This window comes from Zonotrichia albicollis, chromosome 9 (genome assembly GCF_047830755.1).
Source record: "Zonotrichia albicollis isolate bZonAlb1 chromosome 9, bZonAlb1.hap1, whole genome shotgun sequence".
In the NCBI taxonomy this organism is placed as follows: domain Eukaryota; kingdom Metazoa; phylum Chordata; class Aves; order Passeriformes; family Passerellidae; genus Zonotrichia; species Zonotrichia albicollis.
The window spans coordinates 25,630,390-25,645,406 of NC_133827.1; the positions used below are offsets into that span (position 1 = coordinate 25,630,390).

General features: G+C 37.6%; 1 protein-coding gene across 1 annotated transcript in view; it reads right to left on the minus strand.

Moving 5' to 3' along the window:
* CUL3 (cullin 3) overlaps positions 1-15,017 on the minus strand; it is a 55,081-nt gene that overhangs the window by 833 nt on the left and 39,231 nt on the right. Inside the window, exons 8-15 of the mRNA XM_005489314.4 lie at positions 13,486-13,662; positions 12,313-12,483; positions 10,843-10,950; positions 7,808-7,932; positions 7,352-7,448; positions 6,250-6,384; positions 1,163-1,349; positions 286-431 (exon numbers count right to left, since the gene is read on the minus strand). Coding sequence (XP_005489371.1) covers positions 286-431; positions 1,163-1,349; positions 6,250-6,384; positions 7,352-7,448; positions 7,808-7,932; positions 10,843-10,950; positions 12,313-12,483; positions 13,486-13,662 — 1,146 coding nt within the window. The remainder of the gene's footprint in view (positions 1-285; positions 432-1,162; positions 1,350-6,249; positions 6,385-7,351; positions 7,449-7,807; positions 7,933-10,842; positions 10,951-12,312; positions 12,484-13,485; positions 13,663-15,017) is intronic.

Below are 15,017 nucleotides of genomic sequence, written 5' to 3' on the forward strand. Positions count from 1 at the left end.
AACAGTCAGTAACATGATCAAAGCCAAAAGTAATGTAAAGCACACTGGTTGGCTTTTCAAGCAATTTAACATCACAACAGCACCAAAAGTAGGAAGGAAAATTAGATACACCCATGAGTACATACTAAAGTGAAAGGTAACAATTTAGGTGTCTTCAGACAGACATGGAGAAAAGAAAGGATGGGTTAAATACAGCATCTCTCAAAAGCCTTTCAGAATCATGTCAGTTAGAGCTGTGTAACTTTAATGAGATAATTGCAAAAGCAAAACTCTGTACCAGCATACCTCTGCTACTAGCACATTGTGTTGCATCTTCTTTCTAGATTTCATTATCCGAACTATAGCAGCTTCTATCTCATGTTTTCTGTCATCATCTACTTTCTGCCTTGTTTCTTTCCTTTCTGGATCAGATTCTCCTTGTTTGGCAGCAACTTAAAGAAAATAGAGAATGTAAATTATGTTAGCAAAATTAAAATGTGTTTCATTGTGTGTTAGCTTCACTATTTCATCTAGACATCAAGTTATATTTTCCTGAGTTTTGACATTTTCAAAGTTGATTTTTTTTTTAAATGAAAAGCAGCCACAAGAACATACTAACACTTTCTGGCATATTTTGATAGCAACTGACAAGATAACAAACTGTTATTTAATTATGACTATGATAAAATTTGAACAGTACTCAAATCTGCTTACAGGCACAAGCAGCAGCACTTCTATAAGCTACTCAAGTGGTTATTATACTCTCAGCTTCCCTTATTTTTTAAACCCAAATCACTGCCCAAAACCATTATAAGCTACCTGGTACTTGAAAATGGCTGTTGTATCATGGGCTAAAAACATCATTCATTTCACTGCAGTACAGCAACTTATGAGGCAATTTTCCTATTTTTGAATCAATCAGTAGCATATTTTTCATTTTATTATTTAATTTGAATTTTATTTTTCTTTCAGTATTTCCTGTAAGAGATAATTACAAATTTTGTAAAGTAAAAGGCTTAACTGACTTCCACACTGTTCTTGGCATTTGAATTTTCATTTTGATGAAACTAATCCCCAAGAAAAAAAAATTCTCTCCTTTTACCTCTATGGACATCAATCCTGCAAAAGATAATTTGAAGTTTTAAGGCAGACTGCAAGAGAATAGAATATAAAGCTGACTTACCCGTCTGAATCTTGACTCTGTGTAGTTTGGATGTGAACTGATCATTCACTGTAAATATGTGACCATTTTCTATTTCTTTTGACTTGGGCTCTTTTGTGAGGACACGTTGTGTTGGTTTGCCACATGCAAGGGACTGTAGGGCTCTAACCAGTTCTCTTTCAGGGATATCAGTTTCTTGCTGAATTTCCTAAAGAAGAATACTTTGTTAGCTCATGGCTGTGGCAGAAGTATTGTGTGTTGCACACATCAGGGATTGCTTAAAGTAATAATGTGACAGTTGTGGCACTTGAAAGGTCAGAACTCATTCAGCAGCAAGGTCTCAGTGGGCACTGTGCAAAATGATCCACCTGGGTCAGCACTCAGTGAATTCTGTCACATGAAAAGTCACCATGAGCTGAAGGAGAAGAATGAATAACCAGCTGTTGCATTTCCCTGCAATTTCTGAGAGGACTGAAAGGATTTGTTAACTGTTTCCAGGGTTTGTTGAACAGGGTGAAACCAAACCTTCTGACTAACTCAGTGATGGAAAACATCCGTGATGGTTCATGGCCATTCCTGACCAAGAGATGCACAAATACTTTTGTGTTCAGCCATGCTATTAAAAAGATTTTTACAAATGGAGCAAACAATGTCTGGTTTCACTGTAGCATACAAATACTCTAGATCATCATGCTTCTCCCTTCTGAATAGCTCCAACAATTTATTTACAGCCCAGATGCCTTTGGCTAGGACTGCTCCAGGTGAAATAAAAAAGAGCCCATTATAGTGCAGCAAATATATGAATTTTGAAGAAGACAGTTTGTAAAACATGTACATAACCTTGTGTACCTCTGTCAGTGCTCTCAAGAGGCAGCTGAGAGATGGATGTTAGGCAAGTCAACAGTGGTCGTGAGCTAGTAAATAAATTACACTGGATGCAGAATGATGCCTTAATATGCTCTAGGAGAAGGCCAACTATGCTGCTCTCTCAGACCTAATGCGTTTACTGAGCTCTCTTCAGTAAAAGTTCATTTCTTCTCATCTCTTTTCTTCCTATTTCTAGCCTGAGGAAACTGCAGACACTTCTGATTTCACATTCCTATTCAGGCTCTTGAGGGACTTGTAGCAGCTAAAGAGAAAAAACAACCCTTGCAGACATGCAGCTGTCCCCAAGAGCCATCCCTTTCTCAGCTTCCCCAACTCTGGCTCCAAGGGCAGTATCAAGCCCTTACACTGTCCCCATAAATTCCTGATTCTCATGGCACACAAGTCCATGTGATGACCTTAGCTTAAAAACAGCAGTAACAACCCCAAGTGATCAAAATGCTAAGATCTGTAAAGAACTATAACAACTTGTTAAAAGTTTAAAGAGTGACGAGAAAAATCAAACTAAATTCTATCAAATAGCATTATTTCTTGAATATACTCAAGTTATTTCTTAAATCAACCCAGGAAAAACATTTTCTGTCTTCAGGCATCACTGACAACGTACAATAAAAATGATTTGGATGTAGTGGCTTCGACTCAGATTTTTATCAGGAACTAGACTGCACCTCATGCACAGCACCTCCCTACAGCTCTCTGTGATGCCAAGGCTCAGATGAAATGGGCATTATTTTTCAACTTGACACTACACACAGAGTGGTGACTTTACATGAAGCCACATAAAACTGTTTTCGACATAAGGTCAAATGAACTGGAATGAGGTAAAAAGAATAAAATCACCAGTCAAAAATTTTTAAAAAATCAGGGGTTTTGGTACCTTCTGCTTATAGATGATTAGGAAATACTATAATGTTCCTGAGAGTATTCTTAGAATAATGCATTCAGAAATACTTATACCATTTGAAGTTGTGAATATCCACATATTTTAACTATTTCTTAGTGTCAAATAGTTTCTTCCCAAGCTGCTCATAGAAAGTTACTATTTCTTCCTTTGCTGCTTTACTTCAAACACAGTTGTCACCTTCACACATTTTTTTTCAGATTGAGTACACAGTAGTATTAAAAAAAATCCCAAGAAGTTATAATCCTTTACATGGTCACAACAAAAAAACCTTACTGAAATGGACTGATCAGCATCAAATTTACCAAACCAAGGGAAGGTGAAAGATTTTAGAGCTTAGATAAATAAAAAGCCCTAAAGGCTACAAACCAAACCCAGCTTATTAATGATGTAATGCCAGTGACATGCAGGCTCCCAAACTTAGATTTTTGATAAATAATTAAAATTGATCCTTTCAAAACTACATCAGTTCTACAAGGCCATATATACACATACTCTGCTTTTAACAAAAGTGAAAGAAAGAGCAAAAGGGAATTTGAGGGGGTTTCATGCTACCCGTACTTATACAAACCACTATTTGCTGTTGTACTTCACACTGAGCTATGAACACACTTGAACTATTTCACTTTTAGAATTTATAACCCAGCATTAAAGTAAGGACCACAAAGAATTGCACTGCAATATGCTGCCTCAGAAGCAGCCAAAAATTTCAAGCTGAATAAAAAAAATGCAGCTATGAATGTAAATTGGAATAACAGATGTTCCTGTGCTCTTTCCCTCAGCCTGTAGCATAATGTTTTCCTGAACATATTTTTATGTAGATATTTGATGTTGCAGTGAGAAATGTATACTTCTTCCTCATCTCCAAAAATGCCTTATTTTAAAGAACACATTGGATTTGTGCACAGGAGTAGTACTGATTAGACAATCTCAGTGCTAAAATATTACTAATTGAGAGCTCTATCTGGGGGCTACAAAAGAGATAATTCTAGGTATGGAACTCTGTCAGTTCTATAAAAGAACACAGACTATTAGAAGGAAAATGTGCAGAAAAAAAATAAAATAATTTTATCATATTTATAATAAAAAGTATTTTTAGTTTTATTTACAGACTGCAACTTGTGTGCCTTCCAGAGCATACAGCAAAAGAGGGAATCTTGTTCACAGTTCTAATATCTAGTTTAGAGTTCTAATCTTTCATTTTTGTGGAATTATTCCACAACTTCTACTATGGTCACATCTGTATTTCCTGTTTGTTAAACATAAAGAACCATGCTTATTTCTGATGCCATTACAAAAAGTGAGGATTTCAGCTTTTAAAATACTGAGCTGTAATGTAAATCAACTGAAAAATATGTTGAGTTCTATATAAGACTTGATTAATAAAACTGAATTTACAGAAAAAATTAGCATTCTTTGAAGGCCTGCACGAAGATTCTTCCTCTTCCACTTCAGAAGCATTAACTTACAACTATAAGGTCAGTAGATATCTGGCATATACAATTAAAAGTTGCTGTGCAGGAATACAATAAATGTATACTTTTTTTGTGAAGAAATTTTTCTACACAATGATTTACATTTCCAGAGTATCTTATGGATAATTTTTGCATTATCAGTATCCCATTTTTCCCCTCAATCACATGGCCTAATGGTTATTAGGAATATTAATAGGATCTTGTCAAGTTTGCAATTAATAATCACACTGAATGCAAAATAAAACAGCAAAGTCTGTTCAGCTGTGAAGGCAACTTCAGAGGAATCTGTTGAGCTGTGAATCTGCAGAAACACTTTGTGTATCAGACAGCTTTGGATACACCAGCACACACAAGTCAGCTGCCGTGCTCTGCTGCACTGAAAGCACCCAGCTGACACAAGAGAGAAGGAATGGGTGCCCAGCACTCAGCAGTCCATCAGGGTATCCAATAATCAATGAACCAAGATAAAATGCATTCTCCTCTGAAGTTTTCATAAGCTTTCCTGGCTGGGGTTAAAGACAACTCCCACACACTTCACCAAAGAAACCAAGCAACACAAATATGCCTCCTTAATGTTTTAGTTCAAGTGGGACACAAAGCAAGAGCTTAAGAACTCCCAAACCAGAAATAAACAAAACATACAGCCTAAAAGCAGATGGACATATTTCTCTATCATCTGGCCTTGATAAAATAAAGTATAATTTAGAGCATGTATTAAAAACTCTATTTTTCACTGCTCTCCCAAGTGTTATTTATTTATATATGGGTAAGGATCTACTACTCATTAAGACTGCAATTTGGTGGAAAAAGGCAGCTACCAGCCCAATTTCAAAATCAGCTTCAAGAAAAAAGAGAGCTGTTAAGTTCCCCTTCTTGTTTTCACTGCCTCAAATATTCTGCAAAGTACTCAAAGCTCTAATGCTCCTGCAATGGATTTCATAACACACAGGACTTTGTGTTCTAAAATAACGTTCTAAATTATCAGCAGTTTATTAAGAGTACCTTATCAAATCCTGCCTTCCTTAATCACTACTGAGACCCTTTCAAAGAAACTTACTTTATTAACAGGCTAGAAGTATGCCAAATAAGCTGAAAACACAATCCAAACAAAAAGGCAGATGATTACTATGCATAGCACAGTCAAAAGCAGATGAGAAAACCTGGAAATCAACTGTTTCAAACTGCACCCGTATTGCTTTTCAAGGCTGCCAATGCTCTCTCAAACAGAAGATAATGTCCAAAACAAAACTATAAATTTATCTTAACAATAAAGTGCTCACACAACAAAGCACATGATCCTCCTCCTCTCCTAAAGCCTTCATCATCATCTCTCAGCTGACATTTCAACCTTTCCCAGCAACACCCCTCTGGTCTCCTCGTTAAGAATCTATCCCGACCCTTTTTCACTGTCCTTTCTGGCTGATCAGCTCAGAGAAGGCCTGGAAGTTGTTTGATTCATCCTCCAAGCTCGGTCCAGCCTGCCAATTTGACTTAGGTATTCAGGAAGCCAGGATACAAACCCTTCTCCACCCTTTGGCCTCTAAATCCAGCTTCTCAAAGACAAAATGAGGAAATGGAGCCACCTGCTGCATTTCAGCTTCAGCTTTTCTACAGCTCAATCACCTGGGACAACCACACTCACAATTCTCAAACATTTCTGGAACCTTCAGCTCCCAAATAATTTCCTCCCCCAGAACAGCTTCCCAGGTGCATTGCTAGTGATCTGCTTGGCCTGATCCATACTCAAATAAAATGAGAGCCACCTGATCTTCAAATGCCTAACTCAAGAGGACAAGAAAGTGCCCAAACCAGTTATTTAGAATCAGGTGAGAAACCCACACACTTACCTCAAAGGTGTATTTTTCTCTGTTGTTAAATAGCATTAATATTGTCATCTGGAAAGTGGAGACTTGCAATATGTGCTTCCGTGTGTTCGAGCCAGTTACTTGGGCACCTCCCACACCGACTTCTGAGCCATCTTCCTATTTTAAAATTCCAAAACTACTGTTAGATTATTCTTACTGAGAAATGTTTTATCCTGCTAAGATGAAAGTTTCATGTGAAACATTTCTCTAGAGCATCAGCCTACAGAATGACAGAAAAGCAAACACCTGGGGGCATGGCCAGGATGCTGCTCCAGCAGCTGCCTTACAATGCCAGGGAGACTGAGCTCCGTACAGAGCCCAGGCCAGGCCATCCACCAATCAAACACTGACCATTGCTAAGGATGGAGACTTCACTACCTCTGAGGCCCCTGTTCCATTATTTGTCCACCCTTCAAGTTTTCTTAAGCTTATCTTTCAAGTTATCAACATATTTATCCCACAGCAACACAATTTCAACATCCTCACAAGTGCATGTTATTAATACTTTGTTCTAAGAATTTTGCTCTCAATTTGCATTGCCTCCCACATCTCCAAGCATGTTGCCATTACTAGTTCTAGCTTAGCATTTTAGTACTGGTCTAATCACTATGAAATTCCTTTCTTGTACATATAGAAATTATGCACTGTACTTCTATAAACTCTGCTAGAGTCTTGTTTTTGAAAAAATGTTGTCTGCATTGCACTCTGCATGTGAAAAGCAGGCTAAACTTGACTTAGCAAAAATAAGTAACAAGTTCCTTTTCACTTTTCACTGACAGTCAAAAAAATCCAAGCCACTCAAATGATTGAGGTCCCTTCAAGATCACATTTATTACTTTTCTACAAGTAAAACATGATGCTGAGTGATGCATTCAAATTAAATTCAGAGGGGAAAAAAAGTCAAAGCAAAACTACTGCACAGAAAGAATCAGATTATAAGGTTGATGGAAAGCATCTTTTTCTTACTCTTACATTCTCAATGGGTTTGCTTTTATTTTACAAAAGTCTGGAGCTACAAAAAAAAAAAGCATTTGCTTACTTTTAACAAAAGATACAATATTTATATAATCTTGATTCTTGATACCTTTTTAACAGGCCCATAGAAAGTGGCATTCAGATCTGCAGAACCCATGTGATGCTGGAGTGTCAGCTGTCGCCCACTGTGTTTGGCTAAATAAAATCTGTAATAGAATTGAAATGAAAACAACATATAGCTCACATTTTGTATTGAAGAGGAAATACATTTTAGAAGTTACATAGCCTTTTGGAGCTATTGAGGACGTTCTTAGAACATTTTTGCTTTTTCAAAACATTAACTTTTGTCAGAATTTTGTTTAAAATCTCCCAAAACCACCAAAGCATCATAATGCAAGCATTGCATTCTCTAATTTTCACATGAGCTGAAAAAGAACAGTTTGCTAGCACATCTTTAACAGCAAAGCTGTTAAAAAAAATTCTGTACAGGTAAAAAAAATCTGTACAGGTAAGTTTAGAAAGTTTCTTCTTAAACCTCTACCTAAAAATCTGTAATAATACATACCTTCTAAATATTTCAAAAGCATGTCTGGGAGCTGGAGGGATGTTGCACTTTGGTGTGGCTGACTGGGTAGGCCAGTAACCTGTTGTGAGGACACGCACTGTGAGATCAACACCTCCTAGTGAGACCTAGGGTAGTTGGAAGAAAACATACACTATTTTAAAACAAGACCATGTTTCACTTTGTATCAGTGTAAAATATTTAGAAATTTGTCTAGCTACAAAAGAAACAGACATATCTGTAAACATTCTTTTTACAAAACCAGACAAATACATTGATTCATCACTATCAGAGTAGATGGTACAGCAAAAATCCTCCACATTATTCCCCTCTGGCATTTAAGAGCATACAGAATTGAACAAAAGGAATTCTTAATCAAGAACTAAGTGTCTGTGATCATAAACAGAACTTGTGATACATACAACAAATCTTTGTAAATGGGTTTTTTGATGACATGCAATCAAGCTGGGTTGCATGAAATGTGCCAGTTTCCAAATAACTCTTTCTAAATGTATTCTCTGGAAGAAGGGAGGAGATACTGCCTATCTAATATTAAACCATAGGGAGCTTACCTCTGGACTGCCACGCCAACAGTTCCTCACTTTTGCACAGCCCACCTACTCTCTCTCCCTAAGGACAGCCATGACTCTGAATATTCAGCACTGGTGAGGAAACATTCCCCAGCTCAAGGCTGATCTACAAAGATGTGTTGGTAGATGATAAAGGTCTGGCTACCAGTGATGCACATTCCTCATTAGGTATCCCAACTAAGCTGAGCATTATTAAGCTTAAAATGGACTACTTTGAGCTTTAGGAGGCAGAATCAATACTTTCAAAGAACACACATTATACGTGTGTTCTTTGAAGGTAAAAAACTAAAGCAAACAATATTCAACTTACATAAATCCACTACACAGAAATAGAACACATTATGTTTTAGAAGGTCAAAAACTGCCACCTGAACTCTAACTTCCATTATTCAATAGCAGAGTAGCATTCCCATGCACTACAGAAGAGCTTTTGTATTGTGTGTACTGAATGCCTGTGTGCACCAACCAGCTTGTGCCAAGGAAACTTCTGACAAACCTAAACAAGCTTCAACAGTTTTCTTCCTCCAGACTGAGTGTGGGAAAAGGCCATCAGTGTAGACAGAAAGATACAGAAAATATATTTATCTAGAACTGAAACATTTGAGCTGAGATGGCAACAATTTCCCAAAATTTTTTGGTCTTTGCCAGACCAGAACACAGCACTAATTCAGAATGTCTCCCATCCTACATTATAAGCAGTTGGCACAAAGTTTTGGCAGCACTTTATTTTACAACATGTCTTTTCAGCATGAAAATGGTATGAACTAGTGGAAAGTACCCTGAAGTGACCCAGTCCTTACAGAACAAAAAGGAATGAATGTTCCAGGATCCCAGTTACAGAAATTTCTCAATGTCTAAGCCTGGACTTCCCCTGGTGCTGAGCTTTCCACTTTCTGAGAGCAAATCAATCATCTACACAGACCCTGGCACTGCCTGTATCTCAGGACAGAGGATCCAGAAGAAAACTTTGCAGGCAGGATTATTTAGAGAAAAGCAGATGCCTGACACCTCTAGGAGGCACTGTACACATTCAAGGTACTGAAACTGTTTAAAAAGGAGCAGAACAAACTATTTCATATGAAACACAGCATCACCAGCAATTTAACATTAACAAAATCCCCCAAATCTTCCTGTATTTCCTAAATAGTGCTTCTGGAAATTTCATTAAAAGGCCACAATTAGGCTGACCACAGGGAAACCATCACATGAACTGCTGGTGTCTTGCCAAGAGAAAGATGAAGTTTCAAATAAAGCCTAACAGAACATCTGTTAACATTTTAAATTCATCTTCTTAGCTGTATATAGCTAAAAAGAAGATAGAGATATTATTTATTAACTCACTTATTTTGAGATTGTCACGTAAAGTACACTAATCTTTAAGCACAACTCTCTACAATTTCCCTACATGTCCAAGCCTGCCATGCTACCAAAAAAAGGGAGTGCTCCAACAAATTTTAATTGAAATTTATATTTCAGGCATTCCAGAAGCAAAACATGACTAGTCTCTAAAGCAGAGAAACCAAACAAACCAGTAATAAAGCTGCCTGTCCAAAAACACCTTTATCCAATTGCTCTCCATCCTTTTCTGAATCCCATTAGAGAACATGCTGTTCTCCTACTCATGATGAGTCACAGAATGCTGATGAGGAGGATTTTAGCCAACTGCTTGACAAGACAACAAAGATTTCATATCACCTTGCACAACCAGGGATACTGGACAGAGTATATCCATGAAAATACTCCTGGCATTTAGATTTCTGAAAAAGAATGATGTCTCCCTAAAAATATTCCAGGGGCCTACTTTTACAAGGCAGTGTAATTTTTCTAATTGAACAACTACATCAATATTTGACAATTTTCAAGAAAACATCAAAACCCAAATTTTGAAATCTGCAATAAAACAGCAGATTTAGCAAAGGCATTAATTGTGCCAGGAAAGCTCAACCTGAGATGGTGTGCTTTGTAAATACCTGCAGCACGCAGCATTTTTCTTGCTCTTAGCAAAAAAAACACATCACAACTGACTATTAACCTTGAAGAATGGGAGGCTGAGCTGGGAAATACTCATGGGCACAACACTGGGGCGGGCACAGCTGGGCGGGCGCAGCTGGCAGCCGGGGCCGGGCACACGGCGCCCCCTGGCGGTGCCGCCCGGCAGAGCCGCTGAGCCGGCAGCCGGGTCCCAGCCCTTCGGACTCTCAGATTTTATGGAATGGAACTGGCACTTCTTGAGCTGTGCATGGAAGTCCCAGCTGACTCTGGCATTTCAGGAAATGCTGATATAGTTTATAAGGTAAGACACACAGTGAAAAAAGGAACAAGCTGTACAAGCTGACCAAGTCCTTCTCAGAACACTCATTTACCAACAAATGAAGAACCACAAGCGTGGACACAGGTGCAGGGTTTGTACTGAAGCAAAAGGTCAAGCACACAGGCCCCAGCACTTACCCCTGTTGCCTGAAGATGTTGCCTGAACTCATCCATCGTTGTGTTTGAGATGCTCATGTCCCTGAACATTCCTTCCAGTTTCGACGTGAATTGACATCCACATTCAGTCTAAAACCACACAAAATCATTTGTTGTACCAACACTAACAAAGCTTCTGATAGGCAAACTGCAAGACTAAAATTAGCTTATAAATCCCACAAATTACATTTCTATACTTTTGGTTACTGGAATTTCCATTTGCATTACATTCAACTCTCAGAAAATACTCCTATCTTTATATAAAAGATCTAACCCTACACAGATCTTAACTTGCTTTCCTTCTCTTTTCTCCATTATTGTATTTTTGTCTTAGACTTGTATATCATATTAAAAAACTGTGAAAGCTTATCAAATCAAGACATGCACTTTCACCTGCTTTTAGCACCATTCTGTAAAGGGGAATGAACCCTATTTATATCACAAGGAAACTCTTTTGTCCTAGGGGTGTTTTATTTTGAAGGCTGACTGCAGATTACCCAGCAAGATTCCTAGGCCTGTGAGAATCAGGAACACCTGCACAGGGACAGATGTGCACAGGCAGGACTGTGTGCCTGTTTCTAACACATACTGTGGATATATGGCAAAGGAAACCTGCTAGATTCAGCATCCTGACCACTCTGCAGCTCTGTAAGAAAAGAGAAGAAGGCACTTCATGTGCACTGATTCACCTTGCAAACGTGTGTGTACCCTGTGCTTTCTGAATCACCAGGCTCAAAGTGGTGGAGAGGTAACTGAGAAGGAATTAATACTGAGAAATTTGGAGAAATCTGATACAAACAGGCTTGGCTCACTGATAGAATATGAAGTTCAAAAATAAGTATCATTTTAGGATCCCTCTGCTTCAGAAGTGCTCTAATCATTTATCATGCAACTTGAGAAGAAGCTGCAATAGAACTTTAAGGTCTGTTCAACTTTAGACCTTACCTTCTACTCCATCTCTTGGTCTATTTAATCAGTATTTACCCAACTAAAGAAAATGTGTTTCTAAAGACTGATATGAAGATTTTTTTTTCAAACCACTTAATCAAAAAGGAATTGAGCACTATCACCAGTCTGCTGATGGAGACAACTAAAAAACAGCAACACAAGCAATAAAAAAATTGTACTGTGAATAGCAGAAAATCCAGGACAATACACAGTCTTCAAATTAAATCACTGCAGTTGTCCTATTATTTAAAAACTTAGAAAAAAATTGTTTTCTAGATTGCATTCTCATCACAGGGGCTTTTCAGTACTTCCTTCCTTTTATTTTAATGAAAATATTTGAAAAACCTTTTGTTGTTTCTCTTGGGGCTTTCAAAATCAGCTCTGTATTTAGCAGCCATCAAGATTATATTATCTATATGTCTCATGTAAAACCAGAAGAAACCATATTTATGAAAAACAAAAAAGAAAGAAAAAACCCTAAAAATTATGCAAGTACTGTCTTACCTTTAATTTGGAGATCATATTTTTCTCAGAGTCATCTGAAACACTCTTATTTGTGAGAAGCCTTCTTGCCAAGTGCTGCTTGTAATAGCGTTCAAAAACATCTTTCTCTTGCATAAACCTGAATAAAACCATTGCCTTATCCAATATAGTTTCTACTTCTTGCTCTGTTAGCTGCAAAAGAAATAATTTGCTGGTTTTAATTTTCCAGCACAAGTGTCTTATGCAACCTAAGTACTTCAAGTAATTCACAGCAGCAGATGGTCTAACAGTAACCAACAAATCTGGTCCAATATATGATTGACAGCCTAGAGAACAGTGCACTAACTCAATAAAGTGGAGTAAGAAATAGATCTAAAATGAAAGGAAAGAGCAAGGGAAGAGGGAAACAAGGGGTAGAATTTGATAAATACAGTAAAAGTTCCTGGGTAAGTTTAAAACAGCATGAGGGAAAGCAGTATTAGGAGTAAAAAAGTTAGTTGGAATTAAAGCTTTTTTCTGTTAAGACATCCTTTGCAAAGCCTGTCTAGTGCCACACAAATAAAATGATTATTTGTTTTGTAAAAAAACAGAATTTACTATTTGATTCCCAAAGCATAAGTTGCATGCTCTAATACTAAGTTTTATTTAGAGTAACTGAAGCCTCAGCTGAACCATCCTGGCCACTCTGGATTCAATACCTCAGAAAATGCCATGAAAGAAGCTAAGACTGAAGGCAACAGATGTACTCACAACTAGAAGACAGATATGGTAATAGTTCTCTAATATGCAAAAACAGTAAAAAGCAGCAAAGACAAACCCTTTTCTTTAACCAAATTAATTTTCGAAAGAAATTATTAGATAATGAGAATAGTTGCTAAACTATAAATATACTTAAGGAAATGATATATAAGGTTTCAAAAGAAGAGAGCTGCAGAATCTACCACAACCTAATTGCTTTTTTGAGACATATTTGCTATAAGGAGTTCAGGTATGCCACACAGATCTCCTTATGCCTGATTTTTCTGTAAGTTTAGATCTAAAGTGTTATAAGCTCAGACATGTTACACACACTTTTTCAAGGTAAAATTCTAATTTCTCTTAATATAAAAATAATTCTGCAAAAAGTAGCTTAGTTTAATTCCATCCAAGTTTACAGCATAAAAAGCATGACATTTTGAGCTGGTTTATACTTACCCCCTTGACTCCCTTTTTCAGCTTATCATCAATAAATAAGGAGAGGTACTCTGGAGACCTGGAGTTGAGGTTGAGGAAGTACTCGAAGTCCCCTGCGATCGTCTGCTTGAAGAGCCGGTCGTTATTGAAAGATTCCTGGAGGAAGCGATCAAACCGACTCTTCAAGTCCAGCAAACCCTGTCAGAAATGACAAGAAAGCAAAGCCATTTTCACTGCTGTGAAGCTGGAAGCTGGGAAACAATAATAATAGATGAGGCCATAGAGAAGACCAGATCTACAGTCAGAGGTTCTGCAATGCTCTCTGTTCAGAATTGTTAGAAGGTATCTGAAATGTCATTTGCCTTTTCAAATTTCTATTGCTGCCATGAATCTCTTATAGAAGCAATTTTCACATAAACTGGCTAAAGTATTGGTGTCAAACACTGGTGCAGTTTGTTATAATGCCCTTCTCAGATGAAGAAAGCTTTTTAGACACCCTTGTTAAACAAGTTGACTTCCTGTATTTTTGAATCAACAACTCAAAGGAGGCATTTGTTGCACTCATTAAGCCTTTTCTATTCCAAACAACATAGACAAAGTCAGTATCATAAACACAGCATATGGGAAAGCTGAGGCTGAGCACCCATTAAGTGCATCCCTAGAGCTACTGAACAAGTTTGAGGAGAAAACACACTGCAACAACAGGCCTAAACTTGTCAGTGTTTGTGTTTCCCTCTAATTTAATCCAGGGACATGTTCTGCAGTTGTGTGTTTCTTGCTGATCATTAGGAGTCACTGGGAGCATATGAAAATTAGATACATGCATCAGGGTCCTAAACTGAACCACCTCTTCTGAACTAAACCATTGGACTCTCAGCATCATTTTTAGATCTTCAGCCAAGGTTAAAGCAACTGAGTATAGAAGGGGGAAGCATCTTAAAATCACATGAGCATCTTGCTAAACAAATATGATACACACAGGTTTTAACTGAGACAGAATTTGGCAGGCAGGTGGAGAGAATTTTACTTGAGTTAGATTTGTCAGGGACAATCACTGCCTGCAAAAACTCTAAGTTAAGTGATATTTATGTCTTCAGGTTCTTAAGAAATTATTCATATGAGGTTACTTAAAGAAGCCATTCAAGAATTACTCAAAGAAGTAGTAATATTTCTTAGGAACTCACCATCTCACTTAAAGGAATGATCTTTAGACAGGCTAATTAATGCGTATTAGAAATTTTAAATTCAAAGTAAATCCCACTATCTCTCTGTTTACCAAGGTTAGCTCATGTCTCCTCTCCAGGAGTACACCATCTGAACAACCTGGTGTTAAACAGGAGAAACTGTTAGTACCTTGAATTACAAAAGCATTTCAACATCCCTTCAAACTATTATACAAAGTTTTAAATCTAATCCCCTGGCAATGCTGTTGCAAGCATCTCACCAATTATGCTCAGGGTGATGTCATGTTGTGGAAGCAGTGCTGAGCTATGAGGGAGTTTTTTTCTTGATGGTTTAATGCAGCTTCCATGTCTGTCTCCTTAGTGCCATTG